This window comes from Miniopterus natalensis, chromosome 1 (assembly GCF_054644295.1).
Source record: "Miniopterus natalensis isolate mMinNat1 chromosome 1, mMinNat1.hap1, whole genome shotgun sequence".
Lineage (NCBI taxonomy): Eukaryota > Metazoa > Chordata > Mammalia > Chiroptera > Miniopteridae > Miniopterus > Miniopterus natalensis.
In genome coordinates this window covers 42,773,432-42,799,841 of record NC_142081.1, presented here as the reverse complement: position 1 = coordinate 42,799,841, position 26,410 = coordinate 42,773,432, and the positions used below count along the sequence as shown (strand labels likewise).

Below are 26,410 nucleotides of genomic sequence, written 5' to 3'. Positions count from 1 at the left end.
AGTCCTGCGTAGGTAAGGTCTCGCTCTTCAGAGGGGAGGAAAAGATTCAAAATTAACCGAGTCAAACCGTGGTGGGCTTGACCAGTGCGTCGAAGCTCTACCTTCTGTTTGGTTGGAGGTACTAGGCCTATACTGATGGGAGAGGGAATTGCCCACCTAGGGGATTCACACAGCAATCCCTCCTTCTGACGCTCTTTATCACAGCAGTTTCTTTGCTTGGGCAGGACTTTAGCTTTTAATGCAAAGTAGCTAAAGTGGAAGGGGAGGAGGGATAGGAATCAGAGTCTACTTGGGCAGGTTGTCACCTGCTTCCCTGGTACCTACCCCTCTTCCTCAGCAAGGAACCTGCCATGTTCTGGCTGGCTGGGGCTGGCAGAGCTTAGTTGAAACCTGTCACCAGACTTCTGCCCTGTCCCCATCCAGTCTGGTTGTCCTGGTTTGGCTCTATTTTTGCTGTGGCCCCACTAGATAAACTGGAGAAACTCGTTCACCGTACCAGCCTCCCTCTGTGCCATGTGGAACTGGAGGATTGTGGCTTTTCTCAGCAAGTTATTGTTGCAGATGAGTGGGGTGTTAGGTGTTCTCAGTGCGGCTGAAATAGTGCCCAGCTATCCAAGGAGAAATCCCAGTTTATTAGGACCACTCTGGGGGAGGGTCATGGGTGACTCTGTCTTCTTCAGTAAGACACAGAAGCCCAGTCACCCCCTGGGTGGCCCACCCTGTTTCTTCCAGATTCTTAGAACTACTCCCCATTCTCCCAATCAGGCCCCCATCTAAAGAAAGTCTTGTATATGTATACCCTCTTGTCTGGTGGTTTTCTGACTTCAGTAGAAACTTCTAGTGTGTGTGTGTGTGTGTGTGTGTGTGTGTAGGGGTGCTTGTTCCAGTTCACACTGGAGGCTAGAGTTGTGCAGAAGGTGACCACCCAGCCCCATACTAAGGACAGCCTGTGTCCTTAGAGCCCACTGTGGCAACTGAGACCCTGGGTGACCCCTGACCAAGTATGAGGTGCCAGCAGAAGGCCAGGAACATGCCCTTGGGTCACATGACACCCTAGGAAACCAGACCTGAGACTGCAGGGTGAGGTTTTTGCCTCAAGCCTTCTGTCACGTGGCCAGAGTCTGGCTGATTCCCTTGGAGCCATCAGCCCTGTGTCCTTTCCCTACTGTCCTCCTCTGCAATCTCTCATTGAGTCTGCAGCCTCTCTGGTCCAAGGCTGGCCCCTGGGGTCTCTGGTTTGGCTTCCCCAGGTGGTCCTGGGCAGTTGTGTGGATAAACAGAGCAGGTATGGAGAGGAGCTATCCACAAAGGACAGGGTGACCTGTCTCTTGGCTCCTGTCGGCCACCATCAGTAGCCCAGGGCCTCCCAAGTGGCAGAGAGAGTGGCTCTCTGGCCTGATTCCCTGCCCCAGGCATTGCCTTATACCCTGAAAACAAGGATCTGTCTGTGGCTCAGAGAGACACTCAGGACATGACATTCCCCTAGGAGAGTGTCAAGTGTGTGTATAGCGTGAGCTCTGTTCCCTGCGTGGCTGTGGCCTCTGCACACTAGAATTTGGTATTGGGTGTTTTTTTCTTTCTAAGGTACCTAGAGGCAACCAAGGCCGCTAGGATCTTGAAAACAACAACAACCCAGAAAACCCCTAACTAATCATGGTTTCCTTTCTAAGCCTTCTGATGAAATAAACTTTTGTTCTTTGTTCTTAAAACTCCAGATGCTTGTGGTACCAAACTAGTTCTCACCACATAAGCCTAACCACTTAGCTAAGCTGTCCAAACAGGACAGCTTCTAACATTGTCACCTTTACAGTTGCCTCACACATCCTGAGAGCCACAGGGCCCGCAGACAGCTGAGCAACCCCACCCCGGGCTGGAGGAGGTGCCCATGCCATGGTCTAGGGAGCTGAGCAGTTTGCAGAATCAAGGCCTCCAGGAATGGACTTTTCAAAAGAGCCCAGCTTGGTGGCTTGTCTGGAGGAAGAGGCTGCTTTCCTGGTTCACTGAGCAGTGCCCTTGGCTGTGTCAGGCCCTATAAACAACAGCCCGGGGCTTTAGCCGGGCTCCTTACTCCAGGACAACTACTTGTCAGGGCCCATTGCCCCTCCTTAGAAACAGTGAAAGGAGAGCCAGCAACCAGAAGACAAGACCATCCCCAGAAACGGGGACAAATGCTTTCAGCCCCGAAGTTGATGCATCTGAAACAAAGCAGCTTGACTGAGCCAGCAAAGAGCCTGATACACAAGAAGAATGGTGGTGACATGTCACCCCCTAAGAATTCTCCCTGCAGGAAGCCCAGGGCAGGAAGAGGTTGGGATGTTATCGCCTGCCACCAGCCATCACGGAAGCAGGGCTTCTCTGCAGAGCCAGATGACGCCCATGGGGCTGGGGTCCCTGGCAGGCAGACACCAAAGCACCTACTAACTAAAGGGAGAGGGGGAGCTACTGGGGCAACTGGAGAACTAGGCCCAGAGAGAGAAACGAAAGCCTGAATCAGAGCAGAGCCTCTGGGGTGCTGTTGAAAACAGGCATCAAAGGTGGTGCAAGAGACAGAGCTAGAGAAATTCATCTGCAGATTAAACAGAAATGGTCTGTTTCTGAACGGCGGTAAGACAAGCAGTTCCCATCGAAGATCAACTGGACAAACAGGAGAAACAGAGACAGGCTTGTTGATAGAGACGGTCCCAAGAGCCAGTGGGTGAGCCACAGCAAAGGAGCTGGCTGGTAAAAGGCTACACGCTGCACAGACACGGGGGAGCCATCTGCTCCCCATAAAATGCTCTGGTACATGTCAGGGCCAGCAGAGATAGGGTGATGCAACACTCAGAAGGAAACCACACAGATACGGGAGAGCTTGACTGTCACATGCCTCGCCCAGGAAGGTGCAGACCCCCGGAGGAGATGGGCAAGCTGCTGGCCACAGGCGCATTGCTACCTGGTCCGGCTGGCTGGAGCTGCGTCTTCCACTGGCATCTTGCTGGACCGAGGGATGCTGCTTAACTGCTTTTGAGGTCTTCTGAGGCCTCAAGTGCAAACAGAAAAGTCCAGCCGGAGGAACAAGCGCCTCATTGACACAGCTCGCAGTTCCTGGAACAAGTCTAGCATTTTCTAGGTCTATTTGCAATTCTGTTTATTCAAACAGACTTTTGAATGAGAAGGAATACAATCCTTTTCAAAGTATTCTTTTAAAGTATGGACCGTTTCGGTAAGTGACATGATACATAGTGAAAGTAGAAAGAGGCAGGGAGAATTTGGGTGATCCAGTTTTGAATGGTAAAACTCATGATGCTTAATACAAGTCGTAGACTCAAGTAAGCAACATGCTCTCCCTCCCTCTGGATGATGCTTTGGTGAGAAGAGCAAGGAAGATGCCCTCATAACTGCAGAACATTACCATCTTTGGAGGACATATCTAACTGGGGACCTTTCCTTTTTAACACTATACTATACGGAAATAATCCAATAAAGAAATAATTTCTACATATAAATCTGCCAAAAAGATGCCACCAGATTATATGAGGGGACCGGTTCTCTACGACCATGATAGGGCCTGAGGGCTTTGCCTTCCAGGTTGCAGGAATGCAGGCCCGGGAGACAGCCACACTGCTCCGAAGGCCTGAATCCTGGGGCAGGAGGCGCGGTCACAGTGCCAGCCTGGGGGGCTGCGTACCCTTAGCCCCCTTTGGCGGCCGGGCTGTCAGTGCTGAAGGAATGATGGGTGGTGGGACTGGGCCCTTTCACCCGTCAGGCCAGAGCAGGGGAAAGCCTGACAGCATCTCCAGGCGACTTCCTCCCAGACTTTAACTTGGCAGCTAAGTTCCGAACTGATTCTAATGCTGTCGGCAAATTGATAACGAAGCGAAATAAGACAAAACTAAAATTTAACAATCGGTAGGGCTTATGTTCAAACCATTCCGCAGAGAAGCCACTGGCAGGGGGAGGGGAAGGGAGACGGATTAGTTACTTTCTTTCAAACTTGCCATGAGCGCCAGGCAGAGTGCCAGGCACAAAAGTGAGTAAGACGCCAATTGTCTCTGCCCTCAGGCACTTGCAGCGTGTGGATAATTGAGACATTTTTTCTTTTTCTGGATGGTAATTATTACCCTGTGGTGCGCTCGGCTTCACAGAGACAGCACGTTATTCCGGCTGCTCACAGAAGGAGACCAGAAGTCGCCTTTAGGAGGGTGGGGGGCGCTTTTGGGAGGATACGGTTAGAAATGGGTCTTGAAAGAACTTTCCAGGTGGAAGAGGTGAGGGGCATCCCAAAGGAAACGGTGTGTGCAGAGTAAATGGTGTGCACGTTAAGGGGCCCTGCAGTGTGGATGGGGGCCAGGGAGACGGTGCTGGAGACAGCGGCCGGGGCCACCTTGCCCAGGTAGTTCAGCCCTCTGCCTGACCCCTTTGCCCACTGTCTTTCCTGAACACGGTCTGCTCTGTGCCAGAGGCTTGTTGTTAGGGGCAAGACATCACCCATGGTGAGGCTTTCTGTTCCCAATAGTGCCTAACCTGGGCTGTGCTCAGAAAACACGTGGTGTGTTAAACCGCATTAGATGAGGGGACTCGGACGTCACAGCTTAGCACGTTTGATGATGACTCCTGACTGTTCAGCCTCCTGCATCCGGGGGAATTGGAAGGTAGGAACTCCTCTGGACTTTTATTTGGATACTTTGGAAGGACTGGTCCTTTCCCATCTCATAGAGTTTATTTACAAATGGGAACTTTGAGAAACGCAAGGTCAATAACCACAAAGCATCCATTCTAGTCTCAAAAAAATCAGATAATTAGCCATCTTAGCTTTGTAAGATTTTTTTCTCTATTTTTTTAAAGGTTTTCTAAAACTACCCAGTTCCCTTAGTGTCAAGCAGGGTCTAACTGTGCTCCTCCACAGGCTTGCTGTGGGTGAGCCCCCCTTCTACTGCGCAGCGTGCTTTCTAAGTGCACCTCGGCCGGCTCCCAGCTCCACGGCTGGGGACATGCAGTTGCTCAGAGCAGGCCCACGAAAGACATGATTACAGAAACTTTTTGGCTTCCGCTTGTCCCTCAAGTTTCCCTTGCCCTGACATGTTGAAAATTGGGCTGGATAACACGGGTACTTAGGTTGAGTGGGCTCGAGCTTCGTTGCCCATCGCCATCGGGACCCTGTGTTGGTGTCTGTGGCTAAGAAGAGGTCAGTTTGAAGGGACAGAGAATTGGGCCACTGGACTGGCTGTAACTGCCCCTGCAGTCCTCCCCTTCCTCAGGTACAGCAGCTGACTTCCCTTGAGATTGGGAATGGTCCCAGGACGTGCTCCCTCTCGGGGGATCCCACCTTAAGGACAGTGAGTCTTGTTTCTCCCCCTTTCAGCTCAAGTTTTCCATTTGAGACACTTAGAAGAGGCACCTTGTAGGAGCTGAAAAACCTGCCAGGCATGACTGTTACCTCTCTGTAAAGAGTGGGCATTTTGACCAAAAGCAACAATCGCAACATTTATGGAGAAAAACTTGTACAAAAGGGAGGGAGAATGATGAAAGGATTCTGAAGACATTTGCCACCTGGGAGACGTCTGGACGCCTGGTAAAGAGATTTGTAATCTGAAGGGTAAATAGTTCTCTCTCATCCACTTCTCTTAGCCTTGGACATACCTAGTTATATAAAAACAATACTCAAGCCTTGGCCGGTTCGATTCAGTGGTTAGAGCATAGGCCTGCAGACTAAAGGGTCCCGGGTTCGGTTCTGGCCAAGAGCATGTACCTCGGGGTGTGCTGGTGGCAATCAACTGATGTGTCTCTCTCACATTGATGTTTCTCTCTGTCTCTCCTTTCCACATGGAAACAATGTCCTCAGGTGAGGGTTAAAAAACAAAATGAAATTAGACTTTAAAAAAATAAAAAATAAAAAGAATACTCAAGTTCTAAAAGAAATTGGGGACCAGAGTTCATCTTGGGTTTGACTGTTTGACATTAGTAACCCCAAATTTATTGTTTCAGGGGTAACCATCGCCAGACTGGAGATATCAAGCTGTAGTAGAATCGAGACCAGGGCAGGTGATATAAATCTCTAGAGGCCTGTGATATGAGTGGAAGAAGTCAGTCTGGGCCTACGAGTATCATTGTGCAGTCCCTGGGGCAGCAGTTCTCAGTCATGGGCAACTTTGCCCCTCCCCCAGAGACATCTGGCCATGTCTGCAGATATTTTGGGCTGTTACAGTGGGGGGATGCTACGGGCATCTAGTGGGTAGAAGCCAAGGATGCTGCTAGTGCTACAGTGCACAGGACAGTCCCCACAACAAGAATTACCCAGCCCCAGTGTCAGCAGTACCTGGGCTGAAAAGCCCTGCCCTAGGGCTAAGTCATGGTTAAACTATACCCCACCTGAGGACAGAACCAGGTCCTGTCTTCCTTTCCAAGCACAGCCGAGGAAAAGGCAGGGTCCAGTTAAACAACTGCATCCCAGTAGTTCCAGTTTGGTTGAATCTCAGATCCTCCTCTCAAAGTCCATGCACTTTCTCAAAGTCCATCCCCAGAGGATTTCCTTAATGTTGCTTTTCTCCTGGCGAAGTTTCCCAGCTCCACAGTTCCTGATAACTTCCTGAGAAAACCCTGAGTGAACCCACCTAACTACAAAAGTGCCTCAGTGGCAGGGTGTGCAAATAATCGAGTCTAAATGGCTCCAGGCTCACGCTGACACACAGGATCCCAGCACACCTGCAACCATGTCTGCGGCAGCTCCAAGTTGGTGTGAGAGGGCCCTCTGTATGCAGGTACCCCGGGGGCATGAAATTTGGGGCTTTACCCCTTTGGGGCGGCCTCTGCATTACTAGCCCCATTTGCTGCCCACATCTATTGGAAGTGAGAGGGAGGGGAGAGTTCTGGCCAAGTTTCTATAATCATTCTCCAAATGAACAGGTTTGCCTGGGACTGCAGTGGATTCTCCCTCCAAGGAGAGAGCTGGGCCCAGCCTGGGCTCATGAGAGCAGCAGCTCTGGGTGAGCTGCGCAGGGGGCAGGGGGCAGTGGCAAAGCTGCATTTGGGCTTTGATCTTGACATCCTAAATCGTCCTAATCCTGGACACGGTCTGTGGGTTTCTGCCTAGAGGCCCCCCAAGCTCCCTCAGCCAGACTGGGCGAGTCTACTGAAGCTCTGCCGCACCCGACGGCTCCGCACCCTCTACAAGCGCCGACTTAGACTCTGAGCGGGTCTAAGAAGATGGCTAATTATTCCCAATGCCACAGGGTATCGTTACAAGTGGGGGGTTACTTTAGGATGTCAGACTCAAGTTCCTGCATGGCTTCTTCTGATCCTCTGTAACTGCCCCCAAACACTGTCCCTGCAACGTAAAGTCAGGATGGGTGGTCGTTAGTGTCCACTTGGAATCAGCACGTTAGCCCTGGAAGGTCATCCGCCCACCTCGGCCAGCCTGCTATTCTATGGCTGAGGAAACTAGGCCCAGGGAAGGGACATAATTTGCCCACATCATATAGTAGGGAAGAAACAAAGCGAGGCCTTGAACCTGACTGTAGGGGAGTATTTGTCACCCTGTCCCCTGCGGCTTGTATAGAAGAGCCAGGAGAACAGAGACAATTATTATCCTCGAATCACAAGCAAAGCCTGCCTGATCTGTGTGGGCAGAGTTTATTATTTTGTGTAAGAGTTGAAGTATTTCCATTTAGCCACTGACTACCACATACTCCATTTAGAGGAATAGGAAAAGAGAAAGTTATATCCAGAGTAGAGCCCAGAGGGCTAACTCTGTATATCTGAGGCATTTCCTGGGAAAGAACCCTTCTTAGTCATCACCACATACAGTCTCAGTTTTTAGGAAGGTCCATGGTTCACAGATTCAGTTTTCAGACCAGGAAAGCGGGGGAAAGAGGGAAATTACCTTACCTAGTGGTATCTGGAGAGGAGAAGACAAAAAAGAAATTCGTGGGCAGTTCTTGATTAGGTAACTGACAGGGAGGGACATAACTGTGACCAGATGTACGTTCGGGTGAGTCAAGGGCATGTTTCTAAAGCTTTCCGACAACGGCTTTGAGGTGCAATCTTCGTATGTTAGCTGAGCTTAGTAGGTGATATTGATAATCTCACATATAAGAAAGAAACAAAAAGGGTGTGCCTGGTAAGACAGGGAACTGATTTTCTGGCAAGTGAAACTTCCACACACCTGCCTGCTTCTGACCACTCGAGACCCCCACATTGGGAGCCGCTCAAGCATCTACAGTGAGAAAGTAAACTTGGGGGTCTGAAGAAGGGTGTGGGCCCCAAGAGTGCTCCTTTACCCCCTTTTCCCAGACCCCGAGCTTCCAGCAGTGTTGATGTCGGTCCTGAGCAAGTGAAGATGTCAGGTGTCCTTCTGGGGAGCTGTGGTTGTGGATTTTAAAGGAGGAGCTGAGCTTTCACCGCGTTAGAAATAAAGCAGACGAATGAGTTTCATTCAATATACAGATGCCGTGTGCCTGCGCTTACACAAGCGTCAAGGAGATGAGCCAAAAGGCAGAGGTTTGCCCGATGGGCTCTGCTGCGTCAGCCCACGAGCTGCTGTGACCACGGTGTGCCTCCTCTCAGAGGAGCATCCCGGGGCACAGAGGGTGCTGGTGGTGAACCCCTAGTAAGGCCGGAGACGGGCCTCGATGCTAAGAAAGCCTAGAATAGGAAGTAGAGGTGTGATCTTATGAAAAGGGTGCTATCATGCATCTTAGGAGAAGGGGTAGGTCTCCAGAGCAGAGAGGTCCCCCAGAACATTCTGTCTCCCCATCTGTGGGAGACTCCCAGACTCAATGCGGTCCGTGCGCCTGGAGGCCCTGGCTTGTGCTTCCCTACAAGGGCTCAGGGGAATCAAGAGCCGTGAAGGGAGACCTCAGGAAGCCCACACACAATAGCTCCTCATGTACCCCGGTTCCCTTGGTAGCCAGAGTGCTCTTCACACACCTAAGGGCATCTGGGACCAAGCCTGAGGGCAGGGCACCCGACTTCATGCTAAACAGATGTCTTGGCACCGCACTTCCCCACGCCCCCCGCATCTCTTCACCTTGTTGGAAGGAGATGGACACCAGCCTCTCGTCAAACTTCTGGACCTGCCGGAAGTTGTTGACCATTTCCCTGGGGGATGGGTCGTTCTCATGTGTGCAGTACAGAGCTGTCTCCAAAGCCAGCAGCTGCGGGGAGAAGGGTAGAGACACACCCTGCAGGCGCAGTGGAGGAAGGGGCCGCCAGCTCGCACCCCCAGGGCCTGGGCGGGAAAGCTGCAGGAAAGCCCGAGACACGCTCCCCTCCCCTGCGGGCATCTGGGTGACTGGGCACTGAGCCGATCTGTCCTCCCTCCTCCCCAGGACTGGGGGAAGGTTAGCGCAGTTAGCTCCAGGTGGTGCCTGAAATCTGCGTGCAGCAAGGGAGATCGGGGTGCTGGAGGGGCTCCTCAGCCTCTCCCGGAGGCCCAGCTGCTCTCCAGAGCCTGATTTGGGACCCGACTCTAAATGAGATAGGCCTGGGGGCTTATTCTGATGGTCCCATCAGAAGGAATGGAAAGAGGGGGCAAGAGTTTCACAGGTCGTCTGATGGCCGGGTCCATGGGATTCTCATATATCCTCATGGATTACATAATGTGTCCAAGGCAGTTTCGGGGTTAGGATGTGACTGTGTCCCCGCACATTTCTCCTCGATTCAGCACGTCTTCTTTTTTCCTGTCCACCCGCCTGCTGCCCTTTATCTAGGTTACCCAGATCAGGAGCACACAGTGAAAAAGCCACACGGGGGGGGGGGGGGGGGGGGGCGTGGCGGGGGGCTGGGCCATGAGCCCGAGTGCGGCGCAGCCCCCCGGCTCCTGGGGCCTTCCTCTCCTGGGTGAGCTGAGGCTGCGGACAGGGTCGGCTGCGGCCTGGAGCTCTCAGCTCGGCCGCTGAGCAGCGGTGATCCCACAAGGCTCCTCACCCCCTAACCCTCGCTTTCATCACCTGTACAGCAGGAGCGTCAGAGATGGTCGCCGAGGCTCCTGCTCTCGGCCTTGCTCCCTGGCCCGTGAGCCCCTCGCTCACTCATGGCTGCGGCCCCGGCTCCCAGTCTGCGAACCGATTCCACCTGATCCTGCCTTTATTCCGCCCTGTGAAGGACCCGTGACCACCACCCACCGAGGGATATAGTAGGAAATGCAACTTAACAAGTCTTTTTTAAGGAACTGGGGAGACAGATTCCTTTTCCCGTCTGACTTGCTAGCCCCACGTAGTTTCTGCTGTGCTTCCAGGCACCTGTGACATGTGGGGAGGCTGGAATAGCCGCCAGTGAAACTCTAAGTGAGGAAAGCAAGCCATTGATTGTGATGTGGGTGATACCACACGGCCTCTGACTCGGCGATGGGTGCCACTCACCTGCTCCCGGGAAATGTGCACGGGGTTCCTGAAAACCGTCCAGAGCACAGTGGGGTTGCAGGGAGGCGTGGTCAGGGATCCTCTGTAGCGATAGTACTCGGCGGGCCTCTCGGGCAGCAGCTCTTCAATGCTGAAGCCCGGAATGTGCACTTGTTGGCCTGGAGAGACATGTCGAGGGACGTGTGGGCCTCACTACCCCTGGCAGAGGGGCAGCTGAGCTTATGACTGAGCCTGGGAACGTGAACTAGCCCCTTTAGGACCTGGTCACAGAAGACACCTGCCCTCAGCATTCATTTTTCTTCAGGTCACGTGGGAGTCACTACTTCCCTCAACAATTAGCATCCCAGGACCCCTCACCTTTGTACTTTACATGCTGAAGGTGACTGAAGATCTTCTCATAGGCTGGATTGAAGGAGCCCATCTGCAACAGAGACAGGGTGGGTTGAACTGGGACAGAATCCTATAGGCTGAGCCTGGACTGACAGTTTTAATGGAAGGGCTTGGCTGGGGTATGTGGTCACTGCTGCGAGGCCCTCCCTGAAGAGTGCCCTTCACTAGGACAATTACGATGGGTCACTAGCTTGGTACGGGGTTGTTATAATTGTCCTGCCCTCCTGCAGCTCAGGGCGTTTCCAGCTCAAGGCACTGGGGCTTGAGTGTCCCCGGGCAAGGAAAGTAGCCTGTGCTCCTGGTTATCTGCTGTGAGCCTGAAGGCTTGTTTTCTAACCAGAACTTAAAGGGAGCCTGTGCTCATGCGAGCCACATCAGGCAAGTGAGCATGTTGAGAAACAAGGTACATGCTGTCTCATTAGGGAAAAATAATGCAGGTGCATCAGATATCCCACTTTTCTGGGATTAGGAAAGAGCTCATTCCAAGGTTCATATAAAGGATGGAACTTGGATGCCAGGAGCTGTGTCAAGGGTTCAGCCATCTGATGGTGCAGAACTGAATGATTCCCACCCTCCCGCGCCCCTCTTCCCCCACACATGTCCTATCCAACTGGGCAATTCCATGTCTCATGCAATAGGGCTGGGGACTAGGGCTCATTTTTCCAGGGTCACAAAGGACTCGCCCTTTTCTGCCACCCAGCCACAGGAAGTGCTGCCTCCAGGCCAAGAGAGAAGGAACTCTATGGGGAACACCCCTGCTCTGGAGGCAAAACACAGCCCAAATGGGAGCGAGCATACACATAAAACCAGGCAGGTGTGCATGGAACCAAGTGCCGAGTCTGATATCATCCCAGCTTCAAATTTCAGGTAAAATCCCTTTTAACATCTCTTACCTCTATGAGGACAGCTAAGACGGCGAGGCCTTCTGACTTGTTGCTGGCGATGCTGGCATTGGGGTACAGGTCCGAGTTATAATGGACAATATGCAGCTGCAGTGGGCGAGAAGCCGCGAATAAGGGGGTGGGCGACTCATGGAAACATTTCACTTTTGCAGGAGACTGGAATCAATGGGGAGGACAGACCTCCCCCCAGGTAGGTTGCTCCTCTCAGACCCTCCCCTCGTGGTCTCCAGTTTCCCTTTTCCCTCCTTCCTCCCTGCAAACTCTGCCAGGGCAGACTGTCCATCCTACTAATTCATTGTATCCCAGTGTCTGATATGGTGCTTAGAAAGTACCAGGACACAATATATATTGGATGGATGGATGGATGGACGGACGGACGGACGGACGGACGGACGAACAAATGGGTTTTTACACAAGCCATGAAAACCCTGGGTAATTTGGAGCACTTCTCCCTTCTGATTTTCTTGTTCTGGAGCCTAGGGCAAAATGGTTTCATGTGTTTGGCCACTAGATACATGATCTGGAAGCAGTGGGGCAATAAACCTGCAACTGTAACTTAATCTTAATGGTATCCTGAACAGAGAAAATCACAGTGTAGCTTTATAAAGGTTTCATCAGCCTTTTAACTGACCATGGAACAAAAATGTTGCTCCATGAATGTACACTTTTACCTTCACAAAAGAAAACTCTGAACTCACTTTTTTCAAAGCAGAAATCGTCATTATTAAAATGAGGAAAAGAGGAGTTTTTGAGGAATCTTAGGTTTAAAAAGTCTAGGTGAGGTCACAAGCTCTCTTTCTCCACCATGTGACGACCCAGCGAGCAGACCACCATCAACAATCCAAGGGAGAGAGCTCTCGCTATAAACCCAGCCTCCCAGGCCTTGACCTGGGGCTTCCAGCTTCCAGAACTAAGTCTGCCCCGGATCACTTGTGTGCAAGCCCTTGTGCGGACGTATGCTTTATTTCTCCCGGATAAACAGCTAGGAGTGGGAGGGCAGAGCCACAGGCTGGCTGGAAGGACACTGTAGGATGCCACAGAATACGAGGTTTACATACCGAAAGGTACAGTCTTCTCTGTGTGAACGAGCTAAACTGTTGCACTCCCGTGAAATTCTGTGAATACACTCGAAGGCCACTACCTCCCCTATTCCCTACGGGAGATTTCACCGTCGATTTGAATACTTGGGATGTTGTTCCTAATTCTGCCGTAACCGGGCCCAGTGAAGAGGTAACAGCTAACACAGCTGAAGAAAACTCAGCAACTGGGGCCACAACTTCCAAGAAGAAAGCTTCTATACGGGTTTTCACACATCCTCTCGAGAGCAGTGATGGTGCAACTAACGAACGCTTCCTCCTGGGTATGAGACACTAGGGGTAACCATAGGGAATTGGAATATCTGGTGACAGATTCTACGGATGTTGTTTCACGGCAGACAGTTCCATTGCGGATCGGATGACACTGGAGACAGACATACTGCTGCTGCCAAGACAAGAGCTGAAGAGTCGCCTTACAATTAAAAATGGGGAAAGAGAATTGTGCAGAAGATACAGGGATTCTCTTTATTGGGCTTAAATTCTTTATCTGTGTTCCTCACATATATTAAAATATGTAGTCTAACATTTGATCTCAAGTGAAAAAAAGTCTCGGTAAGCATTATGATATTGTTATGACAAATTCTGACAATATTTAACCTGAATTTTAATCGTAAAGGTGGTATCACTTTTTCTCCAAAAAACCATATTAGTAAATAGATCTATATATGTGACACATGCATTTTTGTTGATTCTTTGCCTCTTGGGGCTATGACACATTGAGATTTTATCTCTCTTTTTCTTTACCCATCTCTTTTTCATCTTATAGGGTTATAGAGAGAATTCAAGAATATTTTATTGAATACAGCTCAATGTTCCCCACTTTTCAAGTGGCCGTTTCTAATTTTTTTAAATTATATCAAATTATTGCTTCTTTTAAAGGTCCTCTATTAAGGATTTCTTAGGAGCCCCATTTTTCCCCTGAAGGACGCTCCCGCGTAACCTCACACCATCCTCTCCTGGCGTCTCTTTGATGAACGGAGCAGAATCCTACATGGCTAAAACCCCGGAGGTCCTAGAGCCTGATTTCTTTTTACAGGTGACCTTTGAGTTTGTGATCTGCCTTAGCATGTTTCGCACTGTGTTCGGATTAAATCAAGAGGAGGCGAAGACTAATATACACAGAAGGGAAGTCCTTGCTGAGAGGATGCTGCGTTTTCTCATGCAGACTCAATCCAGAAGAACCTCTACACTCCCAGGACCCTCCATAGAGAATCCGCCACTTTAGGGTTCACTTGATGTATTTTCTCTGTTATTGACATTGATGGTCCATCTTCACCAGCCTCTTGGCCGGATGATATGGCTTAATAGCAGAAAATACAATAACTAGAAATGCTTTTGAATGTCCAAACCCTCCCAGCCTGCACCCCAACTCCTTTGTTCCCCATGGGAAAGCAGAAGCCTCCGTATTGCGATTGCCTGGAAGAACTCACAGTCCCAACCTGGAGGTTCAGAGGGGCCTGGTCTAGAATATGTGCACCTTCAGGAGTGCCATCCTACTGGGCCGGAATTATAGTCTTTCCACATCTGTAGCTCAATCTATAATTAGCCTGAGACATTAAGCAGTTCAGCAATTAAGAACAGAGGAGAGTGATCATGTCAGTATTTACTGTGGGCTCCACTGGCTGATTAGTATTTATTTGTGTGTTGCCCTGTAAACATTCAGAACACACCCCCAAGCTCAAGCCCGTGGGAGCTCTGAAATACAGCAACTGTCCCCATGTCCCCCCCCCCCACCCCCCACCCCCATTGCACACTCTGCGTCTCCTCCTATCTTGCTTTGGCGTTTTGGGTTAGGACCTCAGGGCTATGTGACACAAGGCTCTGCTGACCTCCCAAGCTATCCTCGGTGAGTCTGGCTGCCATGATGCCTTCACGTTACGATGCCAGTCATCCCCTCGTTTGTAGCCAAGTAGAAGAGTAGCCCTGGGCCCGGATCCCCAAGTCCCAAGCACAAGCCATGACCAGGGAAAGGAAAAGTGGTGTGGGAAAGACCTATGCCAACAGCCTGGCATGTGAAGAAGACTGAGAAGTTTGGGGAGCAGTTAGCCCAGTATGATTCAGCAGTGGGGTACATCAGCTGGACAAGCTGGTGAGATCTTCATCTGTGCCAGTAGAAGGGCGACGTCTAGGAAAGGGGCAGATGTGTCCCAATGTGCCCCCTGGGAGCACTGCCTTCCGAGCAGCATCGCTCAGTAGAAGATATAGAGACAAACTCAGCCTGTTTAGGAGCAAAAGGGAACCCGGACACCACAGAGGAGATGCAAGGTGGCTGGAGTAGCTACACCTTCCTGTACTGATGACAGGCTGGGTGTGGGTGTGGAGAGCATGAAGGCAAAGCCCCCCACCGGTGTTCTGATCTTCCAGTACCCCCACCCCCACCCCGTGCTCTGATCTTCCAGTGCCCCCCCACCCCCACCCTGTGCTCTGATCTCATCTGTACACCAGCCAAGTGGAAGAATGCCAGATCACCCACCGCTGGGCAGCTTCTGCCTGCCCGGCCACCCCACTCACCTCAGCAGCGAAGTGCTTCCCACCAACAGTGTGCTCGGAGCCGTGGGGGTCATTCTGGTCCCCCCAGTGCAGGTGCAGCTGTGTGGCGCTGTAGCGGGATGGGAGGCCCTGGATATGCATGCCTGGGGGCAGCTTCAGTTTCACTGCGGGGGGAGTCGAGGGGCAACCTTCAGAGTCAGGTAAACAACACCTGCCCGGGACCCAGACGGACCTGGCCTCTTTCCCTGGGAACGTCCCTATTTCACTAAAGCAATTCTAGCAGCACCAGCACCTTCTCGGTTCCCCTTGGAAAATGGAAAGTGTTGGCAGGAACACTAGTACTAGACCAATGGGTGGATATTTGCTTACATGTCCATCCATGGCACATCTGACTATGAAGATAGAACCTGTAACGAAGTACCTGCCAAGCTGTAGAATTCTATCACAGCAGCAACAATTGCTATTCATGAAGCATCTACTCTATAACAGGTCCCAACATACATAATCTCTCATCTTCACAAGACCCACCCATATGCCCATTTTCCAGGTGAAAGCTCAAGCCAGAATTCAAATCCAGGTGTGTCTGACTCCAAAGCCTAGGTGTGTTGCCCACAATGAACTGTGTGGCTCCTTGAGTTCATGATGCCCAAGAATTCACTCTTACACCACAGCCAATGGCTAAGGAACCCAGGCCTGTCCCCTCTCCCATCCCAAGACATCTTCTGAGAGGTGCTGCCCTGGCAGAACAGCCTGAGCCCAGGGCCTCCAGCACCCCCTGGAGAAAGTGGTCTGGACCTCCCTCAAGGGCTCCCCTCTGCCCCTCCCCATGGAGCCTCAGTGAAGCCCCCTCCCTGGCAGACGGCAGAGGGCAGGCAGGGAGCTGAGGGAAGCTCAGAGACCCCTGCAGGTCTCTGGGGTCCCTCCCTCACCTGAATGGCCATTGTTGGTCAGGGTAAATTGCTCGTTGGCAGATGCGTTGTAGCCCTGGAACTCAAGGGGCGCCAGGCTGGCATCATACTGGAGGATGTCGCTGTGCAGGTCTATTGGGGACTGCATCAGGCCCCCACAGGATGGGTAGTTCTTGGGCCAGCTCTTCTCCCCATCAGGACCTAGAAGGAGAGATTCAAGCCCGAGATTTAATCAGTTTTCCACAAATGTTTTTCCCCTCACCTTCTAATTCTGTGTTCAATACAGAGACACCTCTTCTCTTCTTAATCCACAGAGGCACATTCTTCCAGGCCCAGAGATATCAGCCTACAGTGCCAGGTCCAGCAAATGCCTCAAGACCACTTGCCTGTAAACTGAGGTGGGGTAAGACTGACTAGGGAAGCCCCAGGCCAGGCGCTAGGGCCCCCCAAGCTCTGCTCTGTTTTGTACGCTGTTCCTATTTTGACACAATACACATCCTCTCCACGTGAAGACCTGTTGACTTGCAGCAATCTACCTGTTACAGGCAGGGATCACTCTGGGTCTTGGGGCCACCAGGTTGAACACCACGCTAGAGCCCCTCCTGGCCCAAACTTGCGTTCTATGGGGGAAGGACTTAAGCTGCTGGGACGCCTCAGGTTGGAAAAACTGGGGTCTGACTACAGCTCCAGGTAGGTCTGCAGCTAATAGAGTTACAGGTATGATCTTCCCGGGAGGAAGCCCTTGAGGACAGTGACTCCTGATATCCATGCCTAGGGTAACTATAGGACCCAACCTGATAGGAATACTTGTCAAATATCAAGTAATTACAGGCCTGGAGTCACAGAGAAAGTGCACGGTTTACACGGAGGAAAAGCATGACAATTCTGCAAACTAATGATTACAGTGTCGTTGACAAACTCCCGGTGAGGAGGAACAGATTGAAAACTAAATTCTCCAGGCTCAGGCTTCTTGATAACCACCAGGTGATAGTCCTTCCTCTGGAAATGAAAGTAAACAATCCCATCCGCTGTCAGATAAACTTTCTCACTCCCACAGGGAAAAGTCTTTAAAGAATGTAAAGCTATGTTTAAAAGATTATCTCCCATGGTAATTAAACAGATTTTCAGGCTGAGGTGTCTCCAGAAAAGCAAGTGATCGGCATGTCATGGCTTGTTAGAGTGGAACGTGGTGTCCCGTGAGCCCTCCCGGAGTTGGGAGCCAAGCATTGCCTTCTGGGGTCATCAGGGTTTCAGCACAGAAAAGGGCGTTAACTAGAGCAGAGGTGGAAGGAACACCGCTGCTTCTGGGAACCCTTCCGTAGAGAATCGCACTGTTCACAAGGATGTGAGTGTGTACACCGGCCCACCGAACCCCGGTTCCCCGCACCTTGATCTCTAACTGGGGGACCTCATCTGAGAGCAGGGAAGAGTCAGAAGCAAAACTCGGTGCCCACGTTCCTGTAAAATGCTTCGAGGGGTTGGCCCTAGGTCGGGACACACACAGGAGAACCCTACTAGGTTTCAGGCCGTCGACCTTTGCATACACCTTTTCAGAAATGTTAGAGCTGGAAGGGATGTGAGGACCTCCAGGCCAACCTTTCACTGGACACCGGTTTCCTCGCTTGCACACGCCAGTCAGCGTTTCCACCGAACTATGTTGTTTTTAAATCCAAGGACACAAAGCGCTGGACTCGTTGCAACTCAGCTACACAAAGATGGTGATGGGGGAGAGGCTGGAGGACAGCACAGGGATCGCTCCAGGGGCAAACTGGGGGAAGACGACACTCAGCTGAGGGCAAAAACAAAGCCTTTAGGGACAGGAGCGAGCAGAGAGGAAGCACCCCCGATGTAGCATGCAAACCCCGAGGGTCAGGAAGAGGCGCATGGAGCGGGGGGCAAGCCTCCCAGGGTAAGGCTGCCCGCCTTTTCTCTGGTCACTGCACCGCCCAGGCCCACAGTCAAGGTGGCAGGAGCCGCCAGCCAGGCAGGGGCGGGAATCCTCGAAGTAAAGCGGCCATGAGAGGACGTCTCCGCGCACACGTGACTGAAGGGAACCAGGTTAAAAGGACATTTTTTTCCCCAGCGCAGAGGTTTCACGGAGGGAGCATTGTAGTGACAACTACACCAGGAGCTCCTGGGGGATCGGGACACCTCATTTCCATGTCTGTGAACCCAGGTCGGGGCTGGGGTCACACACACATACAGGCATTTAGGAAACATTTTCACAGCAATGCAAGACCCCAGAGAACAGAGAGCTTGGGAAAAAGTTATTAGGAAGAATTTTTCTCTTTTATTTTGCCCTAACGACTCTTCCTAGGACGTTAGGCTATTTGGAGACAGGAAAGACTAAGGTTATAAAAGGCAACAGGGTCAGTGGCGGCCGAACCTCCCAGGAAAGAGAAGCAGCTCTCTGGGACCGGGGGGGCCTGAGAATGAGGTTCCGACACCGGCTGTCCCACCACCTCAGTGACCTCGAGCAGGTCACAGCCCCTGCCTAATGTCCTTTTCCCTTCCTACGAATGAGAGGATTGGACACTATGTCGGAACGTCCCTTCTGGCTCCCAAGCTCTGAGATTTATTAAGATGATTAGAACTAAGCCCCTTCACCCCCTGAATCAGGCAAGTTTGAAGGAGTTGGAGAGGGCTGCTCAGGCCCCGGCAGCTCCCGGGCATGTGACAAGGTGCCAGCGGGAACCAGCTGTGAGAATGAGGGCACAGGGCGCCGGAGGGTGGGCAGTGCCTGCATCAGGAACCTGCCGGGCCTTGGCTGCTGTCCACGAGGGCACTCGTCCGTGGGAGGGTCTGAAAGCCTTTTCCACTCCTGCAGCTGCTGATGCTTCTTTATTTATTGTTATTATCTTAGTCGTCTAGCTCCTTACAGCTCTACAACTCTACAGTGTCAGCAAGGCAAGGATTGCCCCATTTTTTAGATGCAAAATTGAGATTAACCAATTTGTCCAAAGTTAGACTTTGGCTAAAGTTACCCTGCCTGAGTCACAGGACTTACATGCCCTCTGGTTCAGCATTTACCCAGGAGATCGTGTGCACCTGTCTCCCCCTTTCCTGTGCTCTCCTTGAAGACAAGAACCATGTCTCGTCCATCGCTGCCTTGTCCACAGTGCCTGGCACAGAGCGGGCCCTCACATGTCTACTGAGCGGCATTTTGTGCTTGTGTCCCCAGGGAAGCACACACCTATATTAATTTCCTAGCCATTCCCCTATACATATATATATATATTTTTTTACTCAAAAAAAAAAAGGAAAATGGTGTTACTTACTCAAGTTCAATTTGCCCTCCGAGATTTCTAGTTTACAAGCATGACAATTTGTTCTGTCTGGGACCACTCATTGAAAAAGAAATCTGGTCACTGCCCTGTAGCCTGGGAGATGGCCTGCCAAGTCTGGGGCTTCATGGCAGTTCGTAGGACCCTCCACCAGCATATGGTGGCTGGTGTCCCCTCCTTGCACGGCTGGAGATGTTGTCAGAGCAACCTCCATCTTTGTGGCTTGTGAGAACGAGGTGCCATGTGGGTGGGCACCAGAACCACCAGTGTCAGGGTGTCTGCAGGAGACTCCTTTCTACCCCCAGACTCTGCCTGGGCAATGCGGGACCTGCCACCACAGTCGCACAGCCCCTTTGCTGGCAGCTGTGGCTCGGGCTGTAACTTACCAAATCCCTCTCAGCTTTCACACTCACGCCATGTGCTATACTGCCAGAAGACCTCCCTTGGGACTGACTCTTCCAAAAGAAGGACTTATTTCCAGCCACCTAAAAATGTGGCTTTTCTCTGGAGTGCCGGCTTCGCCTCTTCAGTTGGTCGGACTCCTCCCATGATCATGATAAAGGAGACCATGTGTATCTCCCAGATTGTTTTCCACATAAATGCAAAGCGATATTCCTCCCCAGTTCATGGCTTTTTCTGCTTTAGGCAAAACAGAAGACTACTGAATTTCTGTTTTGAAATGTGACAAGAGATGAACGTGGCTCAGCTGAACGCGTCTCTTGTGATTGGGAATGATGAGGCCCAGGGTGCAAGACTTGCATTACCCGAGGCCCAGAATTTTTCCATGGAAAATTTCCTATGTATACAACAGTAGAGAGAAGAGCAGAATGAAGCCCCCCCCCACCACCCCCAGCTTCAACAACTAACAATTCACGGCCAGTCCAGCTGCATCTATCCTGCACCCACGCTCCCCCGTCCCTGGGTAATTCTGAAATAAATCCAAATATACGTCATCTGTACCTATTTCAGTATGTCTCTCTAAAACATAAGGACTCAAAATACCATTGTCACACTTAAAAAAGTAAACAATTAATTCCTTAATATTATCAAATCCAGGCAGAATTCAAAATTTTCCAATTATCTCATAACTTTTTAGTGGTTTATTTGTAAAATTCAGGATTCAAATAAGGTCCACGTACAGCAGCTAGTTGCTGTGTTATGGGCCTAGATCCCAACGTAATGGGGCAATGCCTCATCTGCAAATGACGGGACCCACTCTTCCAAGACTCAAAATCTCAGAGCCAGGCTGGCTCTGTCCATGCTCCGCCCTCATTCAGTCCTGGAGTCAAGTCTTCATCACCTCCATCACCTCTACCTCCCCAAGCTAGGCCCTCGACAGGTCACACTGCAAAGGCTCCCTGCAGGATCCCTGCCTCAGACTTTCCTGTTAGCTGCCAGGCTCCTTTCTTATAACCAGGTTTGACCAGGTGTAGCCCCACTCCCTTGGCCCCGCCCCACCCCACTCCCTTTCTCTACTGCATCCCTGCCCCACCTCAATGAAACAAAGCAGAACCATGGCCGTCTGTCATGGCCTAAACCGCCTCAGCCTGCCAAGGCCTTCCAAGGCCCTCCCCAGTCGCCCCCATGGTGAGGCTGCCATCCTCAGAACAAGCTATGCCCACCAACCTGCACGAATGTTCTTACGCTAAACATGTGCATAAAATGCCGCTTTCTTTCCCCTTCAGCTTTCCAAATCTTGCCCACTCCTCAAAGTCCAGCTCAAGTCCTGCCAAAGCAACTCCAGTGCTTTCTCCCTGAGCTGAACGCCTGAGCTAGCCTGCGATGGCTCAGTGACTTAAACTGTCATTTAACCTGTTTCACCTGCGACTGTTGTCTCCAGGCTAGAGCATACACCTGTTCCAGAACTCCAAGTCTACAGGCTTCAAAGGCCTTTTGAAGACTAGAACTTTTGTCACATCTCTCCCCCATGCCTGAACACATAGTGGCACCTACTAAACACTTAATGAATTCATTTGAAGGGTTTCTTAAGCTCCTTTCAGAAATCTAGTTTAAAGGGATGAGAGAAGAGTGTGTGTGTGTGCACTCACAAGCACACGTGTGCATTATAGGAAGATGGATGTAATAGGCAAACATTGTTTTTTTAATGGAGAGATTTGAGCATATTTCCACGCAGCAGGAAAGGGGAGTAGGGCAGGAAGGTGGGTCCAGGAGGAAGAGGAGCTCATTACTGGAGTGTGGCCCTGAGAAGATAGCAGGGGGAGGATCCAGCCAGCAGAGGCAGAAGTTAACTCTGGGCTGAAGGAGGCACTCCATAAATGTTTGTTGAATGGATCAGACCAGAACACTGAAGCCTGCCTGGAAAGGAAACCCAGAGAGTGAAAAACCCAGTCAGAAATCCTGGAACTCAGCCGTCCTGCAATGGTAATGAGAAGGAAAGGAGACCAGCAGGGGTGTGGGCTAATGGTTGATGGATAAGGTCTTATGATTTTATTACAAACAAACAGAGGCCGAGGAATCAAACTGGGATGGAAGCTTTTCCTGTGTTAATGCTACAAGTGAATCAGAGCCAGCGTGATGAGCGAGGGCTAGAGGTCAGCGTTACTTATACTTGGAAAGCTTGGCGCAGGACTGCCACAGCAGGCCCGTTCTCCTTCCTGGGACTTTCTGTTACAGATCAACACAAATGGAAAAAGCTTCTAAAGGTGCTTTAATCCATGCTTTAGAGCAAACTTTTTCTTATTTTAGTGTTTGTTTGGGTCAGCTTGAGAGGGAGGACTGAGACTGGGAGGGGGGAAGGTCCTGCCAAGCCACCCTTGGCATCATTTCTGGTTTAGCCATGGCAGCAGGGCCAGTTGCGCAGGAGGTGGGAAGACTCTACTTCAAGACTGGGGCTGTCCACTTAACTCGGCGAGCCCCTGGGGAGCCCTCCCTCTCCACCTTGCCATGCTAGAGGCCCTCCCTCTCCAAAACCCACCTGCAATATTGCTGGGGCGGAGGGAGAAGAGAGGCGCAGGGAGTGGGGTGGAGAACAGCGGACTCTGTCAGGCTCTTTCTGGAGGGAAGGCTTTTATACAGAGGAGCATGGGGCTTGCTGGCTGCCAAAGGTAAATGGGTGGCAACTGTTTGCTTCCGCTCGCCCATCCCTGCCTCCCTCTTAGAGTGTTCATTGTGGAAAAGCTCTGCCCACCTCTCACCTGTAGAGCCCTTTGCCTCTTTCTTTCCTAGCAGCACCTACACTTATCAAAATATTATTTTATATCTTTCTACCCCAGCAGACCAGCAGCTCTCAAAGTGTAGTCCCTGGACAAGCATCATCATCACTACCACCTGGGAAGTAGTTTGAAATGCGGATTCTTGGGCCCCACCCCAGAGCTGCAAATCAGACACTCCGGAGGTGGCACCAGGCATCTGTCACTGCACAAGCCCACCAGGTGATTCTGATGCCCGATGAAGGTTGAGGGCCACTGCACTAGGCTCTCAGCTCATTCATTCTTGTATCCCTGAGTCCTACACAGAGGCTGGCAAGTTGAAGGGTTCAACAAATGGTTCCTGAACAACAACAGCAATGAACCACTAGTAAGTTAGACATGTGTCAATGGTGGTAACAGCCTAACCTCAAGAATTAAACTTAGCCAGGCCCGGGTTGCCGTGTCCCCTTGGATCGCCTGTGACTCATGCACAGAGGGATTGTGGCCGATGTGGAAATGCTAAGGCCACAGTAGAGTCAGATGTCCTACTCTACCCTCTGTAAAAAGACTTACTGTTGTTGACCATGAGGAGCGCAACTTCCTTTTCTAAATCCATTTTCTTGGCTCCTGTCATTAATCTTCTTTTATTGTGGTAAGTTTGGTGGTCACTTAAAAAGTTAAACGTACAATTATCATGTGATTCAGCAATTCTACTAGGTGTAGACTCAAAGGAATTGAAAGGGGGGACTCAAACAAATACCTATACACCAATATTCCTAGCCGGAATATTAGCCAAAAGTTGGAAATAACCTAAGTGCCCATCAACACATGAGTAGATAAACAAAATGCGGTATATGCATACAATGGAATATTATTCAGCCATGAAAAGGCTCATCTCTGTTAAATGTACAAGTTCTTTTCCAAGAATCTAACCCACTAGGTGTAGAGGAGAGTGGAGGTAAGTCTCTATATTTTCACAGCACAGAACCAAACTTATGCCAGATACTCAGTAAACACTCACTGGTTGAGGAAAACTTTCTGTAATTTACTTGGTCTAGACTCTGAACAGTGGTTGTCAAACTTGAGTGTGCATCTGAATCCTCTGGATGGCTTGTTAAAATGCGAATTGCTGGGCCTCACCCTCAGAGTGCCTGACTCAGTAGGTTTTGGTTGGAGCCCCTAAATCTGCATTTCTAACAAGTTCCTAGGTGCTGCTGATGCTGCTGTGTGTGGACCACACTTTGAGAATCACTGGTCTACAGCAGCGTTTCTCAATCCAGGGTGCACAGTGGAATCCCCACAAACCTCTAACTTTGCCTCTGGCCCAGCCTCTGAGATCTGGTTTAACTGGTCTTTGGTAGGGCCCAGATTCCGGAGGCTTTAAGGAGCTGCCCAAGGGATTCTAATGTGCAGCCAAAGCTAAGAGCCGCTGATGGAAAGCCCTTCTCTTCAGGTCAGCGGTGCTGTGGTTGGAGCCAGGGCCTTTTACTCTCCAGCGTCAGGTAAGGTTGCTTTTAAAAAAAAACCTGGGGATTAAGGGCATCAACACCACCACCCTCGAGCTCCCCTGTGCAGCTGAAAATTCCTGCATAACTTGTAACTCCCCGAAAACTACAGTAGTCCCTCAGTATCCTCAGGGACACCCTCTCCCCCACACCCAAATCCCAGATGCTCAGTTGGCACAATGTACACTGTCGGCCATCCACATCCCCAGATTCCCAGCCGTGGATAGAAAATACTGTTTTCGATCTGTGGTTGGTTGAATCTGTGAGGTCAGATTCAACCAACTATATATATATCTATATACACACACACACACACACAAATATATATATATTTTTTCCATTATCATTTATCTCCTCTATGCTCTCTTCCGCCTCCACCCACGCCCCTCCCCCACCCTGAAATCACCATACTGTGGTCCATGTCCACAAGTTCTCTCTCTTTTTTCTTTTTTTGTTCAATCACTCCACCACCCACCACCCATCCCCAGAGCTGTCTGCCTGCTCTCGATCTATGAGTCTGTCTCTATTTTGCTTAGTTGTTCAGTCTGTTCATTAAATTCCACATAAGAGTGAAATCATATGGTCAACCAACCATATATTCAGCTCACTGTATATTTACTAGAAAAAAACTCACATATAAGTGGATCTGCGCAGTTCAAACCCGTGTTGTTCAAGGGTCAACTGTAATTAATTTTTACAGTTATAACCCAAATTTGCCACGAGTGATAATCACAGGGTTGTGCAGCCATCACCACCATTTAGCTCCAGAACATTTTCACTACCCCAAAGGGAACCCCATGCCCATTAAGCAGTCAATCCCCACTTTCCCTCCTCCTCCCAGCCCCTGACAACAGCTTATCTCTGTCTCTAAAAATTTGCCCATTCTGGATATTTCATTTAGATGGAATCATACAATGTGACAGGCTTCTCTCACATAGTATAATGTTTCCAAGGTCCATCTGCATTGTACCATGTGTCAGCATTTCATTCCTTTTTATGGCTGGGTCCTATCCCATTGAATGGATATACTGGGGTTTGCTTATCCACTCAAGGGTTGCTTTTTGTTTGTTTGTTTTTGTTAAGATTTTTTTTTAAATTTATCTTTATTGTTGAGAGTATTACAGGTGTCCCGTTCCCCCCCACCCCCAATTGACCCCCTCCACCTCGCTCCCACCCCCTCCCCAGGCCTTCATCCCGTTATTGACTGTGTCCATGGGTTATGCATACATGCATATAACTTCTTTGGTTAATCTCTTCCCACCCTCCACCCCCCTTCCCTCTTCCCTGTGAAATATGATTGTCTGTTACATGCGTCAATGTCTCTGGATCTATTTAGTTCATCAGATTCTTTTGTTCATGAGCTTCTTATTAAAGAAGACACTTCATCATTTCCTGTAGTGCTGGTTTGGTGGTGGTGAACTCCTTTAGCTTTTCCTTGTCTGAGAAGCTCTTTATCTGACCTTCAATTCTAAATGATAGCTTTTCTGGGTAGAGTAATCTTGGCTGTAGTTCCATGTTTTTCATCACTTTGAATATTTCTTGCCACTCCCTTATGGCCTGCAAGGTTTCTGTTGAGAAACAGAACGGTCGTATGGGTGCTCCCTTGTAGGTAATTAACTGCTTTTCTTTCTGCTTTTAAGATTCTCTCTTTGTCTTTAACCTTTGGCATTTTAATTATGTGTCTTGCTGTGAGCCTCTTTGGGTTGCTCTTGTTTGGGACACTCTGTACTTCTTGGACTTGTAAGTTTATTTGTTTCCCCAGGTAGGGGAAGTTTTCTGTAATTATTTTTTCAAATAGGTTTTCAATTTCTTGCTCTCTTTCCTCTCCTTCCGGCATCCCAATAATACAGATGTTGGGCCTCTTGAAGTTGTCCCAGGGGCTCCTTATACTATCTTCATATTTCTGGATTCTTTTTTCTTTTTGCTCTTCTGGTTGGGTGTTTTTTGTTTCCTCACGTTCCAAATTGCTGATTTGATTCTCAGCATCTTCTACTCTACTGTTGATTCCTTGTAAATTATTCTTCATTTCAGTTCGTGTAGCCTTCATTTCAAATTGGTACTTTATTATGTCATCGATTTTCTCAATTATTTTCGACATACTCTTACTAATATCCTTGGGGATCCTTACAACCATTATTCTGAACTCTGTATCTGTTAGCTTGCTTTGATCTATTTCATTTAGTTCCTCTTCTAGAGATTTCTTCTGTTCTTTCCTTTGTGACATGTTTCTTTGCCTCCACATTTTGGCTGCTTCCTGGTGTTTGTTTCTGTGTATTAGGTAGAGCTACACTGTCTCCTGGAATTTGTAGAGTGGCTTTGTGTAGTAGGTGTCCTGTGGGGTCCAGTGG

The 26,410-nt window shown here is 50.1% G+C and overlaps 2 protein-coding genes across 2 annotated transcripts in view; one reads left to right on the top strand and one right to left on the bottom strand.

The window, feature by feature from the left end:
- APH1B (aph-1B gamma-secretase subunit) overlaps positions 1-26,410 on the top strand; it is a 174,919-nt gene that overhangs the window by 38,827 nt on the left and 109,682 nt on the right. The gene's annotated exons all lie outside the window — the stretch shown is intronic.
- CA12 (carbonic anhydrase 12) overlaps positions 1-26,410 on the bottom strand; it is a 53,865-nt gene that overhangs the window by 4,485 nt on the left and 22,970 nt on the right. Inside the window, exons 3-8 of the mRNA XM_016208580.2 lie at positions 16,146-16,325; positions 15,238-15,380; positions 11,621-11,716; positions 10,695-10,758; positions 10,338-10,495; positions 9,005-9,131 (exon numbers count right to left, since the gene is read on the bottom strand). Of these exons, the coding sequence (XP_016064066.2) occupies positions 9,005-9,131; positions 10,338-10,495; positions 10,695-10,758; positions 11,621-11,716; positions 15,238-15,380; positions 16,146-16,325 (768 nt within the window). The remainder of the gene's footprint in view (positions 1-9,004; positions 9,132-10,337; positions 10,496-10,694; positions 10,759-11,620; positions 11,717-15,237; positions 15,381-16,145; positions 16,326-26,410) is intronic.